At 38.6% G+C, this 26836-nt stretch overlaps 1 protein-coding gene and 1 long non-coding RNA gene across 2 annotated transcripts in view; one reads left to right on the forward strand and one right to left on the reverse strand.

Moving 5' to 3' along the window:
- Positions 1-26836, reverse strand: part of LOC123878419 (1-phosphatidylinositol 4,5-bisphosphate phosphodiesterase epsilon-1-like) — an 81470-nt gene that overhangs the window by 24652 nt on the left and 29982 nt on the right. The window contains exons 3-19 of the mRNA XM_045925600.1: positions 23192-23365; positions 14137-14226; positions 13036-13156; positions 12138-12313; positions 10672-10873; positions 9666-9798; positions 8807-8936; positions 7939-8142; positions 7031-7184; positions 5990-6204; positions 5294-5389; positions 4469-4591; positions 3219-3352; positions 2179-2277; positions 1253-1365; positions 642-769; positions 241-388 (exon numbers count right to left, since the gene is read on the reverse strand). Coding sequence (XP_045781556.1) covers positions 241-388; positions 642-769; positions 1253-1365; positions 2179-2277; positions 3219-3352; positions 4469-4591; positions 5294-5389; positions 5990-6204; positions 7031-7184; positions 7939-8142; positions 8807-8936; positions 9666-9798; positions 10672-10873; positions 12138-12313; positions 13036-13156; positions 14137-14226; positions 23192-23365 — 2440 coding nt within the window. The remainder of the gene's footprint in view (positions 1-240; positions 389-641; positions 770-1252; positions 1366-2178; positions 2278-3218; positions 3353-4468; positions 4592-5293; positions 5390-5989; positions 6205-7030; positions 7185-7938; positions 8143-8806; positions 8937-9665; positions 9799-10671; positions 10874-12137; positions 12314-13035; positions 13157-14136; positions 14227-23191; positions 23366-26836) is intronic.
- LOC123878425 lies at positions 6897-26693 on the forward strand. The gene is made up of 3 exons (XR_006798829.1): positions 6897-6974; positions 22668-22674; positions 26683-26693. It is a non-coding gene; the product is annotated as an uncharacterized LOC123878425 (long non-coding RNA).

Genomic DNA, 26836 nt, shown 5'->3' on the forward strand with positions numbered 1-26836 from the left:
CTTATACAACCACTAGATGTCGGTATGTAATCCTGAATCACGCTAGTAGAGTTTTTATATGGCCATATATCCAAAATACAACGATAAGACCAGCTGGTCCAAAATAACGCTGGATGACAATATTTAACTAACGCGGTTTAATAGACGCCTCTCTCGCCTCGCACTTCGTAATACCAGATAGATCAATATTCGTCCAATGCGCAGGTATAATTTCCTGTAATGAGGAAGGTATTTACATACCTGGCTGTACAGTTCGACGGAGGACTCTCCCTTGAGCTGGTGGCCAGTGAGGTAGGTGTTGTGGCTGCTCGCGATGTAGTATTGACTCAGGGGACCCGACATTTCCTTGGACAACTCCTTGGGTATATCGTCTTCTTGAGTGGGCTTGCTGAAAAAAAAATGTTTTTAGAGTTCCGTACCTCAAAAGGAAAAAGAGGAACCCTTGTAAGATCACTTTGTTGCTGTCTTGTTTATCAAAAGACCTATAAGGAACTGTAGGGACTTCCCTTTGACCTAGAATCATGAAATTTGGCAGGTAGGCAGGTCCTGTTTCTAGAGAAAGATTTTTTAGCGCTCGCTTCGCTCACGTTTTCAATGACTTGTTTGAGTTCAAACCTAGATACTCATAAATCTAGACTTACCTGACAAAGTTGTTAGCTCTTCTCTGTTCAGGCACAAATGCATAGTTGTCCTTATCTGTGAGGAACCTCACGAAGCCTTCGAACGAGAGGCAGTTCTCACTCCTCAATGAGGGATCTGGTTCATGCCTCTGGGAGGAAAAATTTAGGTAGATTAGGTAGGTAGGACCTAGGTGGTAGATCGCTTGTATAATTATAAAAGTAGGTGGTAAATACGCTTGTATAATTATACAAATAGCTAGTAGATACGCTTGTATAATTACTACAAGTAGGTGGTAGATACGCTTGTGTAATTATACAGATAGGTGGTAGATACGCTTGTATAATTATGCAGATAGTTGGTAGATACGCTTGTATAATTACTACAAGTAGGTGGTAGATACGCTTGTGTAATTATACAGATAGGTGGTAGATACGCTTGTATAATTATGCAGATAGTTGGTAGATACGCTTGTATAATTATACAAGTAGCTGGTAGTTACGCTTGTAATTCTATACAAGCAGGTGGTAGATACGCTTGTATAATTATACAGATAGGTGGTAGATACGCTTGTATAATTATACAGATAGGTGGTAGATACGCTTGTATAATTATACAGGTAAGTGGTAGATACCTGTATAATGTCTTTTAGTTGTTGCTCAGTCTTTGGTTCACATTGTCTCGTCTCGCAGAATTTCCCGAGGGTAGGCAGAGAAAGCACCCGCCCGCTTAGATCTGGAGTGGCACCTGAAAAAAAAAACCAGCCAAGTGCGAGTCAGACTCGCGCACCGAGGGTTCCGTACTCGGGTATTTTTTCTGACAATTTGCACGATAAATCAAAAACTATTATGCATAAAAATAAATAAAAATCTGTTTTAGAATGTACAGTTAAAGCCCTTTCATATGATACCCCATTTGGTAAAGTTACCTTACTTTGAAAATTGAAACACATTTAATTTTTTTTTTCTGTGATGTAATCATGAATTCACGGTTTTCGGATTTATTCCTTTACTTGTGCTATAAGGCCTACCTACCTGCCGAATTTCATGATTCTACGAGTAGGTCAACGGGAAGTACCCTCTAGGTTTTCTTGACAGACACGACGGAGGGACAGACCGACAGACAGACAGACAACAAAGTGAACAACCCTAAAACCTATTAAGTACTAGCCGATGCCCGCGGCTTCGCCCGCGTGGATTTAAGTTTTCGAAATCCCATAGGAACTCTTTGATTTTCTGGGATAAAAAGTAGCCTATGTGCTAATCCAGGGTATAATCTATCTCCATTCTAAATTCTATTCCAGGATACTATCTATCTTCATTCCGAATTTCAGCTAAATCCGTCCAGTGGTTTTTGCGTGAAGGAGTAACAAACATACACACACACATACAAACTTTCGCTTTTATAATATTAGTGTGATTGCGTGAACCTAAAGATTTAGTAGGTAGGTATATATGCGTGGACTTTACGTGCAGTTTGAGTAGGTAAACCTTCATTGACGTTCATTGAAGTAGGAAAAATCCAATAAAATATGCAAGTGTCTGTCTGTCTGTTAGATACCTGGTAAGGCAGCTGCCGCGAGGATGTCGAAGGCCTTTTTCCTGCTCGCCTTGTCACTTGGCGGTTCCAAGTCCAACGAACCATTCCTTGTTAGTAATCCTGAAAACAGGAGTTACTAATTAACCCTAAATACAGGAGGAAAATAATAAAAAACCGGCCAAGTGCGAGTCAGACTCGCGCACTGAGGGTTCCGTACTCGGGTATTTTTTCCAACATTTTGCACGATATATCAAAAACACATAAAAATAAATAAAAATCTGTTTTAGAATTTACAGGTAAAGCCCTTTCATATGATACCCCAATTGGTATAGCTTCCTTACTTTGAAAATTAAAACACATTTTTTTTAAATGATGTAACCACAAATATGTACACGGTTTTCGGATTTATTCCTTTACTTGTACTATAAGACCTACCTACCTACCAAATTTCATGATTCTAGGTCAACGGGAAGTACCCTATAGGTTTTTTTGACAGATACGACGGACGAATGGACAGACAGTTCCGTATTATCGTACAAGATATACCTAACACCATTATGTAGATCACTGCAAGTAAATAACGGTCAGCGCCATCTATATGTGATTTAGTGAATTAAATTTTTCGTGAATGCATTTTAATTTTTTTTTGTGTGATATAACCACAAATACACGGTTTTCCGATTTTTTTCCTTGTGCTATAAGACCTACCTACCTGCCAAATTTCATGATTCTAGAATCTACTAATACTATCCAACACTAGCTATCTCCTTTTAGCAAAGGTTGCCTGGTAGAGATTGGTCTAACCAATAAGGCTGCCTTTGCACACAATTGTTTTTTCTGTTTTCTTCCTTCTGTGTTGTGTTCCTTTACTTGCTTTTGTGTGCAATTTAAAGGACTTCTATCTATCTATCTATCTAGGTCAACGGGAAGTATCTGATAGGTTTTTTTGACAGACACGACGGACGGACAGATGGACAGACAACAAAGTGATCTTATAAGTGTTTCGTTTTGCCTACGGAACCCTAAAAAGCGAGCTATTAAAGCTCAAAAAATAATCTTACCCGTTCGAAAACCAGTTTTACTTCTGAACAGTTCTGGGGAACTCCTGCTCATCTCAGCCCCGAGGAGGGAGCTCTTCATCCTGGGGACCGCGAGCTGCTCGAACACGTCTCGCAGCTCAGATCTCATAACTAGACTGCAATAACAAGATAAATTTGAAAACTAAAACCCGACTGCGATCGTCTTAATAAACGCTTAAATAGAATAGAATGAAATCGTTTTTCTGTCGCTTGGTATGTTTTAATGTTGTTGTACATTTATTCATGAGTTCAGAATTTTCTCCTCTTTCATTCGACATCCCACTCGATACAATAGCAAAAAAAATTACAAAAATAGTTTTTGACTGAAATTCCAAACTCTTCGCTGAAATAAATCCATACTAATATTATAAATATGAAAGTGTGTCTGTCTGTCTGTCCGTCTGTCTGTCTGTCTGCTACCTTTTCACGGCCCAACTGTTTAACTGATTCTGACGAAAGGTACAGAGTCAGCTTATATCCCGGGGACGGACATAGGCTACTTTTTATCCCAGAAAATCAAGGCGATTCTACGGGATTCCTAAAGACCCATCTACTTAATCAATCTGTGTGAAAGGTACCGAAGTAGCTTGCGTCCCTGTAATCGAAATAGGCAACTTTTTATCCCAGAAAATCAAACAGTTCCCACGGGATCTATAAAAGTCTAAATCCACGCGGACGAAGTCGCAGGCATCCTCTAGTCAGTAATATTATAGAACTAGCTGTGCCCGCGACTTCGTTCGCGTGGAATAGTGACTTTATATAGCCACGGACGCTCAGGCGCGAGGCGTGTAGTACGTACTCTGTACGTTAAAAATGTTCGCCGTGATTCTTTAAATTGACATAACTTTTTTATTCATGAACCGATTGACATGAAATAAACACTAAATGTTAAGTGAAGCTTACTACAATATATTAGTGAAAACCGTATCTAAATCGAATAAGCCGTTTCTGATATTAGCGTGCACAAACACACAGAGAAACAGACAAACAGACAAAAAAAAAATTAATTACAATTTCGGGTTCGGCATCGATATAATAACAACCCCTGCTACTTTTTTTTATATATTTCCATTGTACAGACACCACTTTTCTACAATTTTATTATATGTATAAAATCGGAGCTTGCCCACTCCACACAGTCTTGTCTGTCGTACTATCTAGTATTTTTGTAAAGCGTGAAACCAGAAGTCCTCGAAGAGGGTATAAAAAGGTACTGACGGGTCCAAGCTTACCTGAAACTCCGGAATAAGGCAACGAAGTCCATGAAGTCCAACTGGGTGTCGTATCCCACAGAGCCCGTCCGCAGATGCTTGAGGTTCTCCCAGAATCTCTCGCTGGTCTCTAGTCTTCTCAAACTAAAAACATTGCCTTTATTAATAAGAAGGAAAACTACACTAGGATAAAGAAACAAGAACATCAAAGAATTCATATTCGATTATGTGAATATCATATGTGATAAGTGTAAATTAAAAATTTATAACACCCCCGACAAGTGAAGGTTACAGTATCTAGAAAAGAGCTGATAACTTTCAAACGGCTGAACCGATTTTCTTGGATTATAGCTAAGAACACTCTCGATCAAGCCACCTTTCAAACAAAAAAACTGAATTAAAATCGGTTCATTACTTTAGGAGCTACGATGCCACAGACAGATACATAGATACACAGATGCACACGTCAAACTTATAAAGCCCCTTTTTTTGGGTGGGAGGTCAAAAAACGAGGGAAAATTTTTTAAAAAATCCTGTATTTTTTAAAGTTCACAATATATTGCAAATAAAACATCTGACTGACGCTGAGGTCAACGAACGTTACGCAAATAGGTCACTCGAAGACAAAACCGCGTCGTAGGTAGGGCATTGACCCGAGTTGCACGCTATACAATGCGGGTTTGACAAATACTAATCACTAAAACTACAAGATAAGGCAAATGGTTATTGGCATTGGATTGTGTTACAGTAGTATGGTAATAACGCTAAGTTTTTGCTGCCATTCTGGTTACACCCTGTATAATGTATATATTTATTTTTTACCTACCCAACAAAACCGAAGCTTACCTACTGCGGTTAGGCGAGCTGCTGTGAGCGCTGGTGGTCAGACTGCTGTGGCGCTGCGTGCACGATGTGTGCTGACTGGACGCGGCCGAATATGAACTGGAAAAAATCTTAGGTTTTTAGGGTTCCGTATCTTAAAAGGAAAAACGGAACCCTTATACGATCACTTTGTTGTCTGTCTGTTTCTCTGTCTGTCTGTCCGTCCGTCCGTCCGTCGTGTCTGTCAAGAAACCTATGGTACTTCCCGTTGACCTAGAATCATGAAATTTGGCAGGTAGGTAGGTCTTATAGCACAAGTACAGGTATAAATCCGAAAACCGTGAATTTGTGGGTATTTTTTCCAAAATTTTGCACGATAAATCAAAAACTATTATACATAAAAATAAATAAAGATATGTTTTACAATGTACAATTAAAGCCCTTTCATATGATACCTCACTTGGTATAGTTTTAAAAATTGAAACACATTTCAATTTTTTTAAATAATATAACCACAAATTCGCGGTTTTCGGATTTATTCCTGTACTTGTGCTATAAGACCTTCCTACCTGCCAAATTTCATGATTCTAGGTCAACGGGAAGTATCCTATAGGTTTTCTTGACAGACACGACGGACGGACGGACAACAAAGTGATCCTATAAGGGTTCCGTTTTTCCTTTTGAGGTACGGCACCCTAAAAACATAAAATAATCTCATACCTGTGTCTTGGAGACCCCTGGGCTGCGTCATCGTCACTCCTCGTCCCAGAGGCGTGAGAGCTGAAACTCCTCGGCGAACTCTTCAGCTCTGAAGTGGATTTGTTCTTCTTGAACTTCATGCCAGCACTCTTCATTGAGTCGCTGTGAGAGTCTGTGTATTTGACTGGGGTGGAGTGAGAGGAGCTTCCGTATATTGATTCCCGACCTCCAAATACCTGGGGATTTAAGGAATAGTCAAAGTCAAAGTCGAAGTCATTTATTCAAATGGGGTACTATTGTACACTTTCTGATTGTCAAACAATGGTGAAGTGTTGATAATAAACGTTGTCTTAAAACTAAAGCTACGAGGGTTCCAAATGCTCCCGGGTTTGAGAAGAGCCCACAACGAATTCAGCCCGATATTAACATTTGTATGAGCTGAATTGTCATGGCCAAATAATCATAAAATAATCATCAAATAATAATAAGGTCAATAGCGATAACAAAAGAAGAGAAAGAGAAAAAGAGGAAAGAAGAAAGAATACCCGGTTGAGTTTGTTGTGGGTTCTTCTCAGACCTGGGCGCGTTTGGAACCTTTAGTTTTAGTTTACGTAATTAATTATCACCACTATATCAACTTACAAATCTAACAATTCTGACTATCAAAAGGTGTACCTACAATTAGTACCTACTTTGAATAAATGATTTGGAAGTTTGAGAAAACAGAAAATTAGAAGGGCATGGCTGGGTTCGTTTCAGAAAAGTAGATCAAAAACGTTTCATATAAGTAGATTAGAGTCGACCACATAACGTTCACGGTTTCCCACTGATGTGTAAATTGTCATATACTTTCATTTCAACTTTAATAGCTCGTTCACACAGGCTGCGTAAGCGTAGAGGTAGCGCGTACCATTGCGTTGTAATGTATGGAACTGTATGAAACATGGCAACCGCTTGCGTAAAGCGTGGACGTATGCATAACCCGGTGTATTAGGGGTTTACGAGCGTTACTACGCACGTGTCACGTGTACGCAATTGGTGTGAATCGGCTTTTAAACGTACCCGTATCGCGTCCGAAACCAAAGGTTCGCAACAGCAGGCATCTTCATAGTATAAGGCAGTGTATTTATTCTTAAGCCACGCCAGACTCCTGTCTGCCAACTTGGTCTGACTTATGAGTGACTTGATGACTGAATGTAGACCGACTGACCATACCCTGGAAAACAAGTGTAAATTAAAAATTTATAACACCCCCGACAAGTAAAGGTTACAGTAACTAGAAAAGAGTTGATAAATTTCAAACAGCTGAACCGATTTTCTTGGATTATAGCTAAGAACACTCTCGATCAAGCCACCTTTCAAACAAAAAAAACTAAATTAAAATCGGTTCAGTAGTTTAGGAGCTACGATGCCACAGACAGATACACACGTCAAACTTATAACACCCCTCTTTTTGGGTCAGGGGTAGTAACGAAGCCAGGGGTAGTAATCAAGCCATCAAGTTAAAAGTCCGAAGTCGTGTTTGTACCTCGGGTTTCAAAAGTTAAGGTGTATTTGATCACCAATTAAAAGCTAACTTAACCATGGAGGCATAAACTTAACCTACTTTACTTTTTAGGGTTCCGTACCTCAAAAGGAGAAACGAAACCCTTATAGGATCACTTTGTTGTCTGTCTGTCTGTCTGTCTGTCCGTCCGTCATGTCTGTCAAGAAAACCTATAGGATACTTCCCGTTGACCTAGAATCATGAAATTTGACAGGTGGGTACGAGTACATCTCATAGCACAAGGAATAAATCCGAAAACCCTGAATTTAGGGTCATATCATCAAAAAAAAAAAAATTAAAATGTGTTTAAATTTTCAAAGTAAGATAACTATACCAAGTGGGTATCATATGAAAGGGCTTTACCTGTACATTCTAAAACTGTTTTCTAAACTAATATACATCCCCAGTGTTGAAAATGGCTTACCTGAAAGAGTATGGTGGTAGAACAAAATGGACTATTCTATTATCGCTAAGAGTCTTTCCGTATACTAGTGATATGACGTGTGGTCGCTGACTGCAGGTTTCTAAGCCAAGTCGTTTGGCAGACGCACACAGCTCCGCTATGTCGCGAGGTTCTATTAGTTTGCCGTTCAGTCGCATGTCTTTTACGCATTGGAGGTCGATGAAACTGGAAGTTAGAGAAAGTCGTCATTTTGATAAAGTTATTATACTTTTGTTGCACAGGAATAGAATAGAAGAGAAGAGAAGAGAAGAGATGAGAAGAGAAGAGAAGAGAACAGGAGAGAAGAGAAGAGAAGAGAAGAGAAGAGAAGAGAAGAGAAGAGAAGAGAAGAGAAGAGAAGAGAAGAGAAGAGAAGAGAAGAGAAGAGAAGAGAAGAGAAGAGAAGAGAAGAGAATATATTTTTATTCAAGTAAACTTTTATAAGTGCTTTCGAATCGTCAAAATAATTTAACACTGATTCGGAATGCCGTTCCTACCGAGAAGAACCAGCAGGAAACTAGGAGGTTGCTCTTTTCAAGTGTTCATTTACAATAATATGCCATACTATACAAGCAATATGCCCTGCGCATTGCTGGAGCGAGTCAAATTCATGCTTTTTATCATTTACCTAATCTTCGATTGTATAATATGCTTTTTCCAGGAGCATACTTTTAATAGATTTTTTAAACTTGTGTAAAAGGACGTCCAGACTGTAGAATTTTATTATAAAATATTACACTCATTCCCAGAAACGACTTTCTGAATTCCTGAGATTAATAATTACAATATCTCTATTGACGCAAAATCACTGATAATATGTAGCAAATATTTGTAAAAAAGATTGTCTTACCCTTCATCTCCAACCACACCAGCTTCATTTTCGTGCACTAAATTCCCTGAATATTTGAGCGGTATGACTTCTTCAGGGTTGTATGATAAACTAATTTCAGGTTGCTGTACATTTTCTGATGGGGTTTCACCTGGAAGAGACGAGTGAGTTTTAAATACAGGACGCGAACGTCAACATTAGGGGTAAATAAAATACAATTTTAATATTGAGGAAGTATTTCTAATACATAAGTATATTTATATTTGTATTTGTATAATGATTAACATGGAAGGAGTATGGCAGTTTTCATTAAACCCAGACATACTCCTTTGGTTTCTACACGGCTTCGGACTGGAACGCTATATCGCTTGTTGCCACGATTTTGCCAGTAGGGTAGCGGTAACTAGCCACGACCGAAGCCTCCCACCAGACATAAACATTTCGTGCTCAGTTGTGAGCCGTTGATGGGTTGGGGATGCGATTTTTTTATGTACCGACTAGCGCTTGGCTGCAATCAGACCTGCTAGCAACTGATGATGCGGCCTAAGATGGAGCGTGCTTGCCTAGAAGTTGCCTATTCACTCTTGACTTGAAGGTACCAGTATTAAAAGCGGAAGGGAAAACTGATGCCGGAAGGGCTTTCTTGAGTGGAGGTCGCGTTTAAGCAAGCGTAGTGTGGGACGCCCTCCAGCACGATGGCCCGACGATATAAAGCGGCTGGCTGGCAGTGGCTGGATGAGGAAAGCTGAGGACCGGATGTGGTGGCGCTCTTTAGGGAAATATGTCCAACAGTGGACGTCCACAGGCTGATGATGATGATGATGGTTCCATATCCTAGCGGTTGTTGATGTGAGATGTGATGCTACAAAGAGGCACTTGCCATGATGCGCGTGCGGTCGATGCGTCGTTCTACTCCATGTGAGGAGTGCGCAGGACCTCTCTAGCCTGAGGTGCGCGAATGAACCTCCCCATTCCGCCTCTCCAACTACGCAGGACGTGCCATGGTGCATTATCTGTGAAGAAACAAGATGGTTGAAAGACACCCTACTTTCTTTTGAAATTCTCATATTATATCAGGTGACAAATGTTTACAAAAACGTGTGAAACATTTTGATGCAAATGTAAAGATGATAATCATGAATGTCTATTTTTTAACCCCCATGACCCAAAAAGAGGGGTGTTATAAGTTTTACGTGTGTATTTGTGTATCTATCTGTGGCATCGTAGCTCCTAAACGAATGAACCGATTTTAATTTAGTTTTTTTGTTTGAAAGGCGGCTTAATCGAGAGTGTTCTTAGCTATAATTCAAGAAAATCGGTTCAGCCGTTTGAAAGTTATCAGCTCTTTTCTAGTTATTGTAACCTTCACTTGTCGGGGGAGTTATAAATTTTTAATGTAGGTACACTTGTCTTGCTATTTTTACACTTGTTAAATTAACTTGTAAATACAGCGATATTATTGACGGAGCAAATTATAAAAAGTAGGACTGGTAGAACTAGCAAGCTAAAATGGCACTGGGTAGACCACGTAGTATGTCACAGTGGCGATGGTTGTTGGGGCAAAAGTTATTTGGATAAGAAGCAATAGAGACGGGTCGCATAGCGGTGGCCCTTGAACAAATTCAGAAGTTTAAAAAAAAAATTCAGATACAATTGTCCTTGACTGCAATCTCACCTGGTGGTAAGTGATGATGCAGTCTAAGAGAGAAGCGGGCTAACCTGGAAGGGGTATGGCAGTTTTTATTCAACCCATATTCCATTGGTTTCTACACGTATCGTACCAAAACGCCTAATTGCTTGGTGGCACGGCTTTGCCGGTAGGGTGGTAACTAGGCACGACCGCAGCCTCCCATCAGACGCAAATAGACTGATGGTGAGGTACATACCTGTAAAATATGCCTATCCATCCTCTCTCCATTTTGTGGTGCGAGAGGGAACATGGTGACTCCATGGTCGTGCGGTAGGGGTTGAACGGGACAGTACCCTCCACCCTCCAGCTCGTATAAGGCCTCGTTCTCGAAGTCAGTTCCATTGGTCCTCTGTTGCGCCTGAACGAAGACGGGGTTTTCGCATGATGCTATGGCTGTTCTGGAAAGATATGGGGCATATAAGTTTTGGGAGATTTCATTAAAGATACACATTTTATCATCTTACGCGCTTTTTCATACAAACGCATAATGCGTAAGGCCAGGGCGAGGTTCTTGTCCCGACTGAATTACAGTCAAAACATAATACCATAATACTACAAACTCTAAAATGTTATTTATCATCATAATAACCCAATTTTTTTTCACATCTGATAATTTTATTTTATTTTATTTTGTTTTATTTTATTTTTTCGTACAATTATATACAAAACTTTTACTATAATAATTATTTTAATTACTTTAATTATTTTAATTTTTCATTATTTTAATTTTAAATTATAATTATTACATTTTAATATTACTTTTAATTTACGTTATTTAATTTGTATAAAATTATGGACACAATTTATTATTGTCTGAAATAAAATATTTTTATTTTATTTAATTTTTTTTATTTTATTTAAACGGGTTAAGGGGCAAGCGACGGGCCTGCCCGCGAAATTCAAATTTTATTTGCTTTTCGCAATTTGTAAACTAATACGACAAAGTAAGCTTATGGCATTCTAATTGCGGCAATGGCAGTATCATTCCCACGTGTTTATATAAAAATCTTTACTTGATAAGGTCCAGTTTAAGAAATTAGCTCTAGTATCGACTAATTGTGAGTTACAGTCGATACTAGAGCTAATTTCTTAAACTGCCCGGCTAGCATGGGCAGTAGATAAAAATTATATCCCCCGATTATATCCACTGATTTGTATGACATCAGTGGATATAATCGGGGGATATAATGGACTGCATATTTAGCAGTGGGCGGGCGGTGCATGTCGCATGCTGCATGTTGCACCATACAGATTTCTTTGGTTTGGCGGATTATAGCAAATTAAGCTTTTGGTTCCTTGGATGATAATAATAATAATAATACTTTATTGATACTTATACATACATGTGTTACATAGCAAGATTGAGATTAACTCCTACCTTCTGCAATACAGGAAATACTTGTATTGCAGAAGGTAGGAGTACAAAGTTTAAAGTTTTCTTAATTAATTTCTAATATTCAAACTAGGCTAAAATTATAACTTAACTAGGCTAAAATTATAGATGACTGTGTATGTGTGTCTGTGTGTGTGCACTTGTGTTTGTTTGTGTGTGTGTGTGTGTTGTGTGTGTGTGTTGTGTGTGTGTCTGTGTGTGTGCACTTGTGTTTGTTTGTGTGTGTGTGTGTGTCGGTAAGATGATGATCGTGTTGGTAAGATGACCACCTCAAATAGTCTCCGAACAGCGGCGCCGTGGTCCTGGCGAGGCTGTACCGGTGCTGGTGGAAGCTGGCGATGTGGTCCATGACCGCCTGCGTGCGGTACACCTTCTCCAAGTTCACCAGACCCTCGGGTCCCACCCGGCGGAACTGCTCGCCTTCCTCGTCGAACGATGCTATGTACTGTCAAAGAGGTCCATTTCATTATTAGATTACTAGCTGTGCCCGCGACTTCGTTCGCGTGGAATAGTGACTTTTCGGGCAGCGTGATTCTTTAAATTGACATAACTTTTTTATTTATGAACCGATTGACATGAAATAAACACTAAATGTTAAGGGAAGCTTACTACAATATATTAGTGAAAACCGTATCTAAATCGAATAAGCCGTTTCTGATATTAGCGTGCACAAACACACAGACAAACAGACAAAAAAAAATTTAATTACAATTTCGGGTTCGGCATCGATATAATAACAACCCCTGCTACTTTTTTTTATATATTTCCATTGTACAGACACCACTTTTCTACAATTTTATTATATGTATAGATATAAATGACAAAAAAACATGGATTTGACTCGCTCCAGCAACACGCGGCTGCAATTACTTCTATAGTTATTATTGTAAATTGAACACTTGAAAAGAGCAACCGCCGAGTTTCTTGCTGGTTCTTCTCGGTAGGAACCGCATTCCGAACCAGTGGTAGAGGTAGCTTGTATCCCGCAAATTGACATAGGAAACTTTTCATCCCGGAAAAGCAAAGAGTTCCCACGGGATTTTTCAAAACCCTAAATCCATGCGGACGAGGTCGCGGGCATCATCTTGTTTTTAACCGACTTCCAAAAAAGGAGGAAGTTCTCAATTCATCGGAATCCTTTATTTTTTTAAAATTATAGGCACTTACCACTTGTCTACTAGGCTCGCTGTACCGAGGGTCTCGTTTGCTGCTCTCCCGGAAGGGGCTGGGTGTGTTTTGGTCTATCCTCTTCCCGCTCTCTCTTCTTGTGTCTCTTTTTATTGAAGATCTGTGGAAAATACCATACTAGTATTATAGGATCTTATAGGATCATTTTGTTGTCTGTCGGTCTGTCTGTCCGTCCGTCCGCCCGAGCGTCCGTCGTGTCTGTCAAGAAAACCTATATGGTACTTCCCGTTGACCTAGAATCATAAAATTTGGCAGGTAGGTAGGTCTCATAGCACAAGTAAAGAAATAAATCGGAAAACCGAAAAAAAAATTGTGTTTTTTTCAAAGTAAGATATTTTTTTATTTTTTTTATAGATATATAGAAGATATAGAATAGAAGATATATAGAATTGTGGTTTTTTCAAAGTAATAGGTACCAAGTGGTTTATCATATGAAAGGGCTTTACCTGTAAATCCTAAAACAGATTTTTATTTATTTTTAAGCATATAGTTTTTTATTTATCGTAAAAAATACCGGAGTACGGAACCCTCGGTGCGCGAGTCTGACTCGCACTTGGCCGGTTTTTTTCACAATGTTTTATATAGCTTTGGTGTATGGCCCCCTGCAGGTAAAAGCCTCCCCCCTTTTTTTCCATGTACCTATCTCTATTAATTGCAACATCCATCCATTTTTTCCAGCTATGTTGATGATGTGATCCTCCCATTTTTTCCTCTGTCTTCCTGCTCTTCTTTTGCCTATCAGGTCCTGCCATTTTCTTGTTTAAGTACATGTAATAATACCATCCATACTAATATTATAAATGCGAAAGTGTGTCTGTCTGTCTGCTACGCTTTCACGGCTCAACCGCTGAACCGATTTTATTGAAATTTTGAACAGACTTAGGATACATTCCGGGGAAGGACATAGGCTACTTTTTATCCCGGAAAAACAAACAGTTCCCGCGTCATTCCCAAACCCAAATCCACGTGGACGAAGTCGCGGGCATCCTCTAGTACTAAATAAATAAAAGGAAAATGGTTATCCTATGGCTGAAAAATATAATTTTTATATTAAGTACGGATTTTGAAATCATTCCAAACCTGTCTGAGTCTCGTTTGAAGTCCCTTCTGTGCGTCGGCGTGGCGGCTACTGAATGGCTCGTTAAAGGAGGTGTAGCAGCAAGGATTTCCCTGAAAAAAAACCCGAAAAATAATTTAACAGTTCCCTAGGACCCAGTGCTCTCCAGTGCTCTATAAAACATGGTCTGATTCTTTTTTAACCCCCGACCCAAAAAGAGGGGTGTTATAAGTTTGACGTGTGTATCTGTGTATCTGTGTGTCTGTGTATCTGTGTATCTGTGTATCTGTCTGTGGCATCGTAGCGCCTAAACGAATGAACCGATTTTAATTTACTTTTTTTTGTTTGAAAGGTGGCTTGATCGAGAGTGTTCTTAGCTATAATCCAAAAAAATTGGTTCAGCCGTTTAAGAGTTATCAGCTCTTTTCTAGTTTTCTTGTAGAAAAGAAGGTTAGACAACCGTTAGGTTCATAATATTATATCAATTGACAAATGTCAAGCTGTCAAGATGGACGTTGCCTAAATACATAATTATTTATTTGAAAATGATGTTATGGAAAACTCAGATACTTTAGATAGTAGGCGCGGAATAGTCCAAGAAAATCAGTTCAGCCGTTTGAAAGTTATCAGGTCTTTTCGGTTTTTTCTAGTTACTGTACTTCACTTGTCGGGGGTGTTATAAATTTTTAATTTACACTTGTTGAATACTAGATTATGGCTAACTTAGGGGTCCAAGCTTAGGGGTTGAATTTTCAAAAATCCTTTCCGAAAGTCCAGTAGTTTGAGCTGTGCATTGATAGATCATCATTCAGTCAGTCAGAGTCATTCAACCTTTTCTTTTATATTATGCGAATAGGTATATACAGGCTGTAACTAGAAAGCTAGCAAAAACTTAGCGTTATTATTATACTTAGGTACTATTATTATAAATTATTACTTCCTTAACACAATCCAATGCCGGAATATTAACGGAACGTTCGTTGACCTATAGCGTCAGTCAGGCGTTTTATTTGCAATAAGTATATTGTGAACTCTAAAAAATTGTAGGATTTAAAAAAAAAGTAGTATTTTTTTATGGTATCTTATCAGTAAATATCAGTACTATCAACTGTCTTCGTTTTTGCTAGCGTTCTCGGTACACCCTATATCTATATGATATGGATAAAGTCACCGGTATCGGCTTATATTCAACTAGCTGATGCCCGCAGCTTCGCCCGCGTGGATTGGTCAGATCCCCTGCAGCATCAGGATTGAGGAGTTGGACTCCAAATTTTTTATGAAACAATGTCGCAAAGTTCCTCTATCAATTAAAAAAGAAATGACGCAAATCGGTTCAGAAATTTCGGAGATTTCGGTGCACATAGGAAGAAAAACACAACTCCCTTCTTGAAAGTCGGTTAAAAAAGTAGCCTGTGTTACACCCTGGTCAATCCTCTACTTGTATGTGAAAATCCCGTTAAAATCGGTTCAGCCGTTCCAAAGATTAGCCTTTTCAAACAGACAGACAGACAGACAGACAAAAATTTTAAAAACGTGTGATTCAGGGATGGTATCGTTCAAATAACCATATGACCTTTTAATATGTGGTAGTTATTTCGAAATTACAGACAGACACTCCAATTTTATTTATTAGTATAGAAATAAAAATAGTATAGATATAAATAACCAGAAGGCAATATGACGGAACCCTATAATATCGCAACTATGTAATCTGACCGCCCATTAATCACTAAACAACCACCGTTTGCTATTGACGTCAAATATCACGCTTAGTTAATTAATTCCCCCTTTCCCCTCCACCGCTAATAACTTATCGGCACGTAGCTAGATGATTTAATATCATAATTAATTCTATCCATCCATACTAATAATATAAATACGAAAGTGTGTCTGTCTATCCGCAATAGCTTTTCAGTCAACATGATCTTTAAAAACCGGCAAAGTGCGAGTCAGACTCGCGCACTGAGGGTTCCGTACTCGGGCATTTTTTCCAACATTTTGCACGATAAATCAAAAACTATTATACATAAAAATAAATAAATATCTGTTTTAGGATGTACAGATAAAGCCCTTTCATATGATACCCCACTTGGTATAGTTATCTTATTTTGAAAATTGAAACACATTTTAATTTTTTTTTAATGATGTAACCACAAATTCGCGGTTTTCAGATTTATTCCTGTATTTGTGCTGTAAGACTTACCTACCTACCAAATTTCATGATTCTAGGTCAAAGGGGAGGAACCCTATAGGTTTCTTGACAGACACGACAGACAGACAGACAACAAAGTGATCCTATAAGGGTTCCATTTTTTCCTTTTGAGGTACGGTGGAGGTACGGTACTCTAAAAACCAAAATAAACGCAGACGAACAAACAAGAAAATATCACTTAGTTATAATATCCAAGCAAAGAGCTAATGAGGCTTCAAAGTCATGGAGTTTGTTCAGTACACATGTATGGAGCTTTTAAAAAGGGGTAAAATGGTTAGGGGTAGGGGTCCTACTAAGAAAGTAGGAAGTACCTTATAGATTTTCTTGACAGACACGACAGACAGACACGACAGACAGACAACAAAGTGATCCTATAAGGGTTCCGTTTTCCTTTTGAGGTACGGAACCTTACTAAACCAAAAAGAAAAACTACAAGAAAAACTACCTGGTTATATTATCTAAGCAAAGATTCCCTTAGCCTTAATGCCTTATGTCGTCGACATTCCATCTACACGCACGAAACGTTTTGCGTCTTCATTCCTCATACGCATGGCTAAGGTTTGGAATACTCTTCCGCGATCTGTGTTTCCTACCAATTACAATCCGGGTATCTTTAAAACAAGAGTGAATAGGCACCTTCTAGGTAAACGCGTCCCATCTTAGACCACATCATCACTTTCCATCAGGTGTGATTGCGGTCAAGCGTTTACCTATAGTGAATAAAAAAAAAAAAGAGCTAATGAGGCTTCAAAGTCATTGAAGCTCAGTACACATGTATGGAGCTTTTAAAAAGGGGTAAAAAGGTTTAGGGGTAGGGGTTAATTCACCCCTGCGGTGGAGAGATGTCGGCAAACCGGTGGTAATTAAAAAATAACATGCACATGTGGCCACTCGAGTGGAGTGTGCGCGATGATTAATATTTACACAGAGTTGATAATACCACCCATTCTGTTCTCAAAGATTGATGTTTCTAAAAAGTTGGCTACGCAGGACCAAAGGAAAAAAATCGGTCAAGTTAGGTCAACGTACAAGAAAGAACACTTTTAAATTTTTTATTTTTTAATAGCCGATGCTCGCGACTTAGCCCGCGTGGATTTAGGTTTTTCGAAATCCCGTGGGAATTCTTTGATTTTCCGGGATAAAAAGTAGCGTATGTGCTAATTCAGGATACTATCTATCTTCATTTCGAACTTCAGCCAAATCCGTCCAGTAGTTTTTGCGTGAAGGAGTAACAAACATACACACACATACACACAAACTTTCGCCTTTATAATACTAGCTGATACCCGCGACTTCGTTCGCGTGGATGTAGGTTTTATAAAATTCTCGTGGGAACTCTTTGATTTTCCGGGATAAAAAGTAGCCTATGTGTTAATTCAGGATACTATCTATCTCCATTCCAAATTTCAGCCAAATCCGTCTAGTAGTTTTTGCGTGAAGGAGTAACAAACATACACACACATACACACAAACTTTCGCCTTTATAATATTAGTGTGACTACTATGCATGTCCTTGCATTGGAACTGCAATCGTAATTGTGCATTGTAAGGTCTACATCTCCTGAGGATGCCTCGGTGTCGGGAAGAAACGTGCGTCGAGTGTTGTATGGTGCTGCGTGGTGGTGGTGCGTATTGCTCGCTTGGTGGCTGGCTTTTCCTGCATGTTTAGCAGTGGGAGGGCGGGCAGTGCATGCTGCATGTTGTACCACACAGATACTGTTTCAGCGGATTATAGCAAATTAAGTTTTGGTTTCTTGTATATCATGTACTTCTGCAAAATAACGCCTGCTTCTATAGAACCTCTATATGTACCTGATATCATATCCTGGCTCGGTCAACACATCATACTTTTAACCCCCGCCCCAAAAAGACGGGTGTTATAAGTTTGACGTGTGTATCTGTGTATCTGTCTGTGGCATCGTAGCTCCTAAACTAATGAACCGATTTTAATTTAGTTTTTTTTTTGTTTGAAATGTGGCTTGATCGAGAGTGTTCTTAGCTATAATCCAAGAGAATCGGTTCAGCCGTTTGAAAGTTATCAGCTCTTTTCTAGTAACTGTAATCTTCACTTGTCGGGGTTGTTATAAATTTTTAATTTACACTTGTATGAAGGTGGTAGTAGCATCTCAAGTATATAAGTGTGCCCGGGCCTATTCTTATTCATATTATTTTGACTCTTTCACTTTCACTTTTTAGACTGGTCTCAATAGGCCAGAGTAAAGACTAGACCAAGGATCTTTTTGTGTTTCATTCCTCATTCCTGAGGGTCGTTACCCCTTTTGCATTAATTACCCAAGGTGTATCCAGAACGCTAGCAAAAAAAAACCGGCCAAGTGCAAGTCAGACTCAAGCACCGAGGGTTCCGTACTCAGGTATTTTTTCGACATTTTGCCCGATAATTTAAACACCGTTATGCATAAAAATAAATAATAGTATATTTCATTACAAGTGCGGAAAGGCTGTCATTGCAAAGAGTTCCGACAAATGTCTACCCGAGCCGAGGCGTAGCTGAAGGCGAGGGTTGACAGTCGGAACGAGTTGCAATGACGGTTCCGCACGTGTACTGAACGACTATTTTTAATACAGTTGCGAAAAAATGAAGCAATTTAATAAAATAATAAAAACACAATAAACTCAACTAACTTAATTTAATTTAATTTAATTTAAAACAACTTTATTGTTAATAGATATAAAAAACTAGGGTCGAAATTACTCATTTTAGGCAACCAACAACTAAACTCGCAAAGAAAATTTCTGAAAAATGGCGCCAACCGTAGAATATAAGCAGAGTTTTTTTTTCCTTCACCCATTCTGGTAGGCAAAGGGAACTATGCCATACAGCCAAGTCTTCAGTAGAAGTTTTTTAGTGATATGAAATGAAAATGAAATTTAATGAGATGAAATGAAATGAAACCTAACCAAACTCATTCAATCAAATCATTAAATCTGATATTGAAACAAATTAGTAGCTTCTTATTAGAAATACGTATTTGCATGAATCATAAAAACTTCTATGATTTTTTTTAGTAAAAACTTCATGGTTGGTTTTTCTTTTTAATATTTTGACAGTTGGGAAAGAAAAAGCACGAGTGCGGGAAAGGTAAAGAAAAAGCACGAGTATGTAATAGTCCACATCCCGAACGCTATACGTCCCTGCAATACGCCACTTTTTGAGCAACTGTATTAAAAAAATCTTTTTTAGAATGTGCAGGTAAAGCCCTTTCATATGATACCCCACTTAGTACCTATAGTTATCTTACTTTGAAAATTGAAAATACCTACTAATTATTATTTATTCATGAACACATTTTTTTAGGGTTCCGTACCTCAAAAGGAAAAACGGAACCCTTATAGGATAACTTTGTTTTTTGTCTGTCTGTCCGTCCGTCCGATTCTAGGTCAACGGGAAGTACTCTATAGGTCTCTTGACAGACACGACAGACGGACAGATAGACGGACAGACAGACAGTCAGACAGACAAACAGACAGGAAGCGATCCTATAAGGGTTCCGTTTTTCCTTTTAAGGTCCGGAACTCTAAAAAAATGAGAATTTGAAAGTAATTATTTTTTCCATTACCCCTCTAAACCCGAGAGATACGGAAGGCTGTATAAAAGGGGTAAGTGTAACAAATGCACAAGAAGACAACCTTCGCGCGAATCTCGGCCAAGGCCTCCCTCTCTTCCCCCTTACTATACTCCAACCCTCTGATCTTGGCCCATATTTCAGAGGGCTGAAGTGTCAGCTGCTACGTACTGTTTTTAACCCCCGACCCAAAAAGAAGGGGTGTTATAAGTTTGACGTGTGTATCTGTGTGTCTGTGTGTCTGTGTATCTGTGTATCTGTGTATCTGTCTGTGGCATCGTAGCGCCTAAACGGATGAACCGATTTTAATTTTCTTTTTTTTGTTTGAAAGGTAGCTTGATCGAGAGTGTTCTTAGCTATAATCCAAAAAAATTGGTTCAGCCGTTTAAAAGTTATCAGCTCTTTTCTAGTTACTTGTAACCTTCACTTGTCGGGGGTGTTGAAAATTTTTAATTTACACTTGTACGAATTAAATTTTGAAAAAGTATCATCGGATATCATCTTCTTCATCTAAAGGCCGATTTTTAGGGTTCCGTACCTCAAAAGGAAAACGGAACCCTTATAGCATCACTTTGTTGTCTGTCCGTCTGTCTCTCCGTCCGTCCGTATGTCGTGTCTGTCAAGAAACCTATAGGGTACTTCCCGTTGACCTAGAATCATGAAATTTGGTAGTTAGGTAGGTCTTACAGCACAAATAAAGGAAAAAATCCGAAAATCGTGAATTTGTGTTTACATCACAAAAAAAATCTAATCAAATGTATTTCAATTTTCAAAGTAAGATAACTATACCAATTACCAAGTGGGGTATCGTATGAAAGGGGTTTACCTGTACCTTCTAAAACCGATTTTTATTTACTTTTATGGAGTATTAGTTTTTGATTTATCGTGCAAAATGTCGAAAAAAAATACCCGAGTACACAACCCTAGGTGCGCGAGTCTGACTCGCACTTGGTTTTTGCTTTGTTGTTAGTTTATGTATTAGTAATTACTATATATTGTTGTTAGTTTTATGAGAATAGCTTATTTTCGCAAAATGTTCATTAGTTATAAACTTTTTAGGTAATCTCTCTTTCTATTGGTCAAAATCGAATGAAAATCCGTAGAGTAGTTTTTGAGATAAACCCGAACAAGCACAAACTCATCACGACACGCGTGGCGGGTGATTTTAAATCATAGTATGTAGTGATACGGATAGATATCAAAGCCACTTTGTTTGTGAACTTATAACCAAACCAAAACCATCTAAATTCTAAAGCTTAAACTACCTTTATCGGATATCAAAGATTATTTTGTCCAAGCGAGGTATTCCGAAGTATTCCGAAGTATTCCGAAGTATTCCGAGGTTACGCTACGGGTCTAATTTCGTGAATTTCTCACACATTTACGGCGAATTCCATTTAAATTGTTTTACTAAAAGGAGTATGGGTTTAATGAAAACTGCCATATCCCTTCCAGGTTAGCCCGTTTCCACCATAGACTGCATCATCACTTACCACCCGGTGAGAATGCAATCAAGTAAAAAAAAAAAAAAACACTAAACAAGCCGTTGCAGGGTTCCGTACCGTCGAAGGGTTCCAACGGTATTTTATTACTAAACGTGTCTGTCAGCGGGCTGTATCTCACGAACCGTGTTAGGTAGAGAGTTAAAAATGTCATAGAGTGCGTCTATTTCTATTGCCGCTATAACAACAAATGATGAGAACCCAAGATGGCGAATACCACACTAGCCGCCATGTAAATTAAAAAAACCGGCCAAGTGCGAGTCAGACTCGCGCACTGAGGGTTCCGTACTCGGGTATTTTTTCCAACACTTTGCACGATAAATCAAAAACTATTATACATAAAAATACATAAAAATCTGTTTTAGAATGTACAGGTAAAGCCCTTTCATATGATACCCCACTTGGTATAGTTATCTTACTTTGAAAATTGAAACACATTTTAATTTGTTTTAAATGATGTAACCACAAATTCGCGGTTTTCAGATTTGTTCCTGTACTTGTGCTATAAGACCTACCTACCTGCCAAATTTCATGATTTCAACGGGAAGTACGCTATAGGTTTCTTGACAGACACGACAGACGGACGGACGGACAGACAGACAGACAGACAAGAAAGTGATCCTATAAGGGTTCCGTTTTTCCTTTTGAGGTACGGAACCCTAAAAAATGAGTAGAAAGGTGCGTTTCCGGGATCGAATCGCGAACCCCTAAAAGTTTCAAGCCACTAAGCTATCACGGCTGAAAATGTAATCCAATAAAATGAACGTGATCAATTTTTCAAATAGAAACACTAACTAAGCCTTTGTAGTTTTCTAGTAATTGAAAAAACTAAATATTCAGCCCTCGTAGTTTTACTGATTGTGTCAGAGAGCTTTTTTAACCCCCGACCCAAAAAGAGGGGTGTTATAAGTTTGACGTGTGTATCTGTGTATCTTCTGTGGCATCGTAGCTCCTAAACTAATTTACTTTTTTTTTGTTTGAAAGGTGGCTTAGTTATCAGCTCTTTTCTAGTTACTGTAACTAATTTTCAGCTTAGTGACGTCACTGATCCTCATGAAAAGATTTTGCATACATCTGGCCAATTACTGTATAGTTTGGGTTTCATTGGTTAGGCCAGTCATTTAAGCTTAAATTAGGTAAGAATCTCGGAATTCGAGATACCCAGCTGTGAGTCACTAAATACTTGTATATTGACACCCTAAAAGTTGTCTCAAAACCTACATATGGTAGGGTGTACGCAACTATCAAATTTCAAGGTCAAAGGTCACAAAAATCGGTTTTTTCTATATCTCATTTCCTATGGGTTTTTTGCTATTTATATTTATTATAAGCGCAAAAAAACGATTTTTGTGACCTTTGACCTTGAAATTTAATAGTTGCGTACGCCCTACCAAATGTAGGTTTTGAGACAACTTTTAGGGCGTCAATATACAAGTATTTACAGACTTACAGCTGGGTATCTCGAATTCCGAGGTGAACTTACTATAATGACTGGACTATGGTGACCGTTGTGACTAATAATAGCGCATGGTAATCCGAAAACTCTGCACTTTTAAGGAGTTTGAATATGCTTCATTTTTTTTTTTTTTTTAAATGAAGAATATTAGCCAAGTATAAGTAAGTATTATGCTGACTAATATTCCCCTTTTCCCCTCCAATTAAGCGTAAAGCTTGTGCCAGGAGTGGGTACGACAATAGTGCAACGGGTGGGGTTTGAACCAGCGACCTTTCGGTTTTCAGTCCGCTCCTATAACCGTTGAGCTATCGAGGCTATCATTACCTAAGTTCTCTTAAAAAAGCTCCGAAGAAAGGTATCAGTCTGCATTCAGGCATGGCTAGTGCTCGCGCCAGGGCTCGCTCGTACTCCGCAGAGAGCAGTGCCGCTGAGAGGAAGTCCAGCACTGGGAGTGGTTCCTCAGATATGCTCAGCCAAAAGGACTTTAGCTTGTGCGATCTGGAAAGAAAGGTTAAGGTTTAAAGACGTTTAATAGTTCTCGTAAAGAAAAAAAAGTCATTTACATGAGAACTTAATTCTAAGAATAAAGTTTACAATATTCACCATTTAATAAGTATCTATTTTCGAAGTAATTCGCATTACTCATAATGTGAGCAGCAAATTCAATTGTTTTAAGGCACAGATAATGATTGAGAGATAAATCGATGTATGGCTCACTTATAGATCTAGAGCAACAAATCTATACTAATTATTATTTAATAAATAAAATTGGAGTGTCTGTCTGTAATTTCGAAATAATTACCTCATATTGAGCTCATGGTTATTTGAACGATACCAACACTGAATCGCACGTTTTTAAAATTTTTGTCTGTCTGTCTGTCTGTTTGAAAAAGCTAATCTTCGGAACGGCTGAATCGATTTTGACGGGATTTTCACAGATAAGTAGAGGATTTACCAGGGTGTAACATAGGCTACTTTTTTACCGACTTTCAAAAAGGAGGTTGTGTTTTTCTGCCTATGTACACCGAAATCTCCGATATTTCTGAACCGATTTGCGTAATTTTTTTTTAAATCGATACAGGAACTTTGTGACATTGTTACATAAAAAAATTGGATTCCAACCCCTCAATCCTGATGCTGCAGGGGACCTCACCATCAATATTGATGGGATTTAGAAACTGTCGGTTATAAATCGATTGATATTGAAGGTATCTGTACCAAGTAAAGACTTTGTCGTTGACTTCGAGGACCCAACTCCTCAACCCTGATGCTGTAAGGAATTGCATTGCGAAATCCTGGTAATCCCTCGGGATTTTTAAAGGATCATCCGTTTAAATGTTTTTAAGTGATACAGAAACACGTTGCATTCCCGGGACGGGCTATTACGGATAGGCTACTTTTGTCCTGGGAAATCAAAAGTTCCCACGGGATTTCAGACCCTAAATCCACACGGGCAAAGCTGCGGGCATCAGCTGGTAATAGAATATAATAGGCGTAATACGTTTGTATAGAGAAGCGCGTAAGAAGTGAAGCCTTAACCATTAGGTTAGTACTGCTTACCAAAACCCCTAGGGCTCATTAAAACCACATTTACGCTCAACAAAACCTTCATCTCTTAACTTATTTATGGCTCGCAATAACGGAAATGACCGCATACATTTTTAACGCCACTACAAAAAGCTTGTAAACTGTTAAAGCCTGTTCGAATCGAAAATTTATGTTTGGATATTCGTTTTTAGGGCGAAGTTTACAAAAGGCTTTATTGAATTTACTGCTTTGGGCTTTCACCCGATTATGCTTAAGGAAGAGTGCATGATCAACCCATTGCCGGCCCACTACTGAGTACGGGTCTCCTCTCAGAATGAGAAGGGTTTAGGCCATAGTCTGCCACGCTGGTCCAATGCGGATTGGCAGACTTCACACACCTTTGAGAACATGGAGAACTCTCAGGCATGCAGGTATCCTCATGATGTTTTCCGTCACCGTTAAAGCAAGTGATATTTAATTGCTTAAAACGCACATAACTGAAAGGTTAGTGGTGCGTGCCCGGGATCGAACCCCCGACCTCCGATTACAAGGTGGACGTTCTAACCACTAGGCTATCAGCTATATTATAAAGTAAGAGTAAATATACTAAATAGGGTTCCGTAAAAAAGGGTGCCAATGGTACACTTTTACTAAGCCTTCGCTGTCCTTCCATCCATCTGTCTGTTTGCCTGTCTGTCTGTCGGGGAGTGTAACTAATGACGTAATATACCTATTACGTCATTAGTTGCAGTCCCCGAGAGTTGAAATTTTCAGTTTGTATTTCTATTGCCGCTATAATAACAATCCATACTTTTAATATTATAAATGCGAAAGTGTGTCTGTCTGTATGTCTGTCTATCTGTCTGCTACCTTTTCACGGCCCAATAGTTTAACCGATTCTGATGAAATTTGGTACAGGATTAGCTTATATCCTGGGGATGGTCAAAGGCTATATTTTTATCCCGGAAAATCAAAGAGTTCCCGCGGGATTCCTAAAGATCCATCCACTTAACCGATTTGTATAAAATTTGGTACCGAAGAAGCTTGCGTCCCTGTAATCGAAATAGGCAACTTTTTATCCCGGAAAATCAAACAGTTCCCACGGGATCTTTAAAAACCTAAATCCACGCAGACTAAAGCAATTGCTAATTCTATTATTCGTTCGAATAATAGAATTACCAATTGAAAAATTCAACATATCGATTTTTATTTGATTGTTTTTGTGAAGACAAATAAATCGACAATCGATTATTCAATTATTCGATTGCTCGATTCATTCGATTGTTTTTTTGCAACAATCGCCCATCGCCAGCTATAGTGAGTCGGCGATGGGGTTTAGATGATATTTTAAAACGTGAACCCATAATTTCGCTGCTCTACCACTTAATATGCTCATATAACATTTATAAAGAGTCCTTTATCACCGAACTTTGCTTAAGAGGGGTCTCTCCGTCACTCGCTTCATACAAACGTAGTTCCAATTTCATTTGAATATTAAACAAACAAAGTCCATGAAATTTTGCAGACATATTCTAGAAACTAATATCTATGTCAGTGGTTTTCCAGATTTCTGTTAAAATATTCGGTTTCAAAGTTACGCGGTCTTAAAAATTTACATACAAATTTTTGAACCCCTGTAATTTTAAAACTACATATTTTTAGGAAAATCTAAAACATCACAGACACAGATATTAGTTTCTAGAATATGTCTGCAAAAATTTCATGGACTTTGGTTGCTTAATATTTAAATGAAATTGGAACTACGATTGTATGAAGCGAGTGACGGAGAGAGCCCTGTTAATAAAGCCCTCATCACTTTATATATTACTCGCCTGTGATGGGAAGAGCCATGTCGTATGAATGCCGAGCTGAACGATAAAAAGCTCTTATTAAATATCTTGAAAGACTAGTTTATTACCCCGATTTTGCCTTCATTTTATGCCACGAACGTAGCTAGTTGCTTTGGCGGTCATTAATTAGGGTTCCGGGCCTCAAAAGGTAGTACGGAACCCTTATAGGATCACTTTGTTGTCTGTCTGTCTGTCAAGAAAGCCTATAGGGTACTTCCCGTTGACCTAGAATCATGAAAGGCAGGTAGGTACGAGTAGGTCTTATAGCCCCAGTAAAGGAAAACAGCCCCAGAAAAAAAGGTGAATTTGTGGTTACATCACAAAAACAATGTGTTTATGAAAAAAAAAAAATAGTAGGTATTTTCAATTTTCAAAGTAAGATAACTATACCAAGTAGGGTATCATATGAAAGGGCTTTACCTGTACATTCTAAAACAGATTTTTATTTATTTAAATTACTATACATAGTTTTTGATCTATGGAAAAAATACCCGAGTACGGAACCCTCAGTGCACGAGTCAGACTCGCACTTGACCGGTTTTTTATGAATATTAAAATAGGTATATCGTGTGTTTTCTACGTCGACACATAG

The sequence above is a fragment of the Maniola jurtina genome, chromosome 26 (assembly GCF_905333055.1).
Source record: "Maniola jurtina chromosome 26, ilManJurt1.1, whole genome shotgun sequence".
Taxonomy (NCBI): domain Eukaryota; kingdom Metazoa; phylum Arthropoda; class Insecta; order Lepidoptera; family Nymphalidae; genus Maniola; species Maniola jurtina.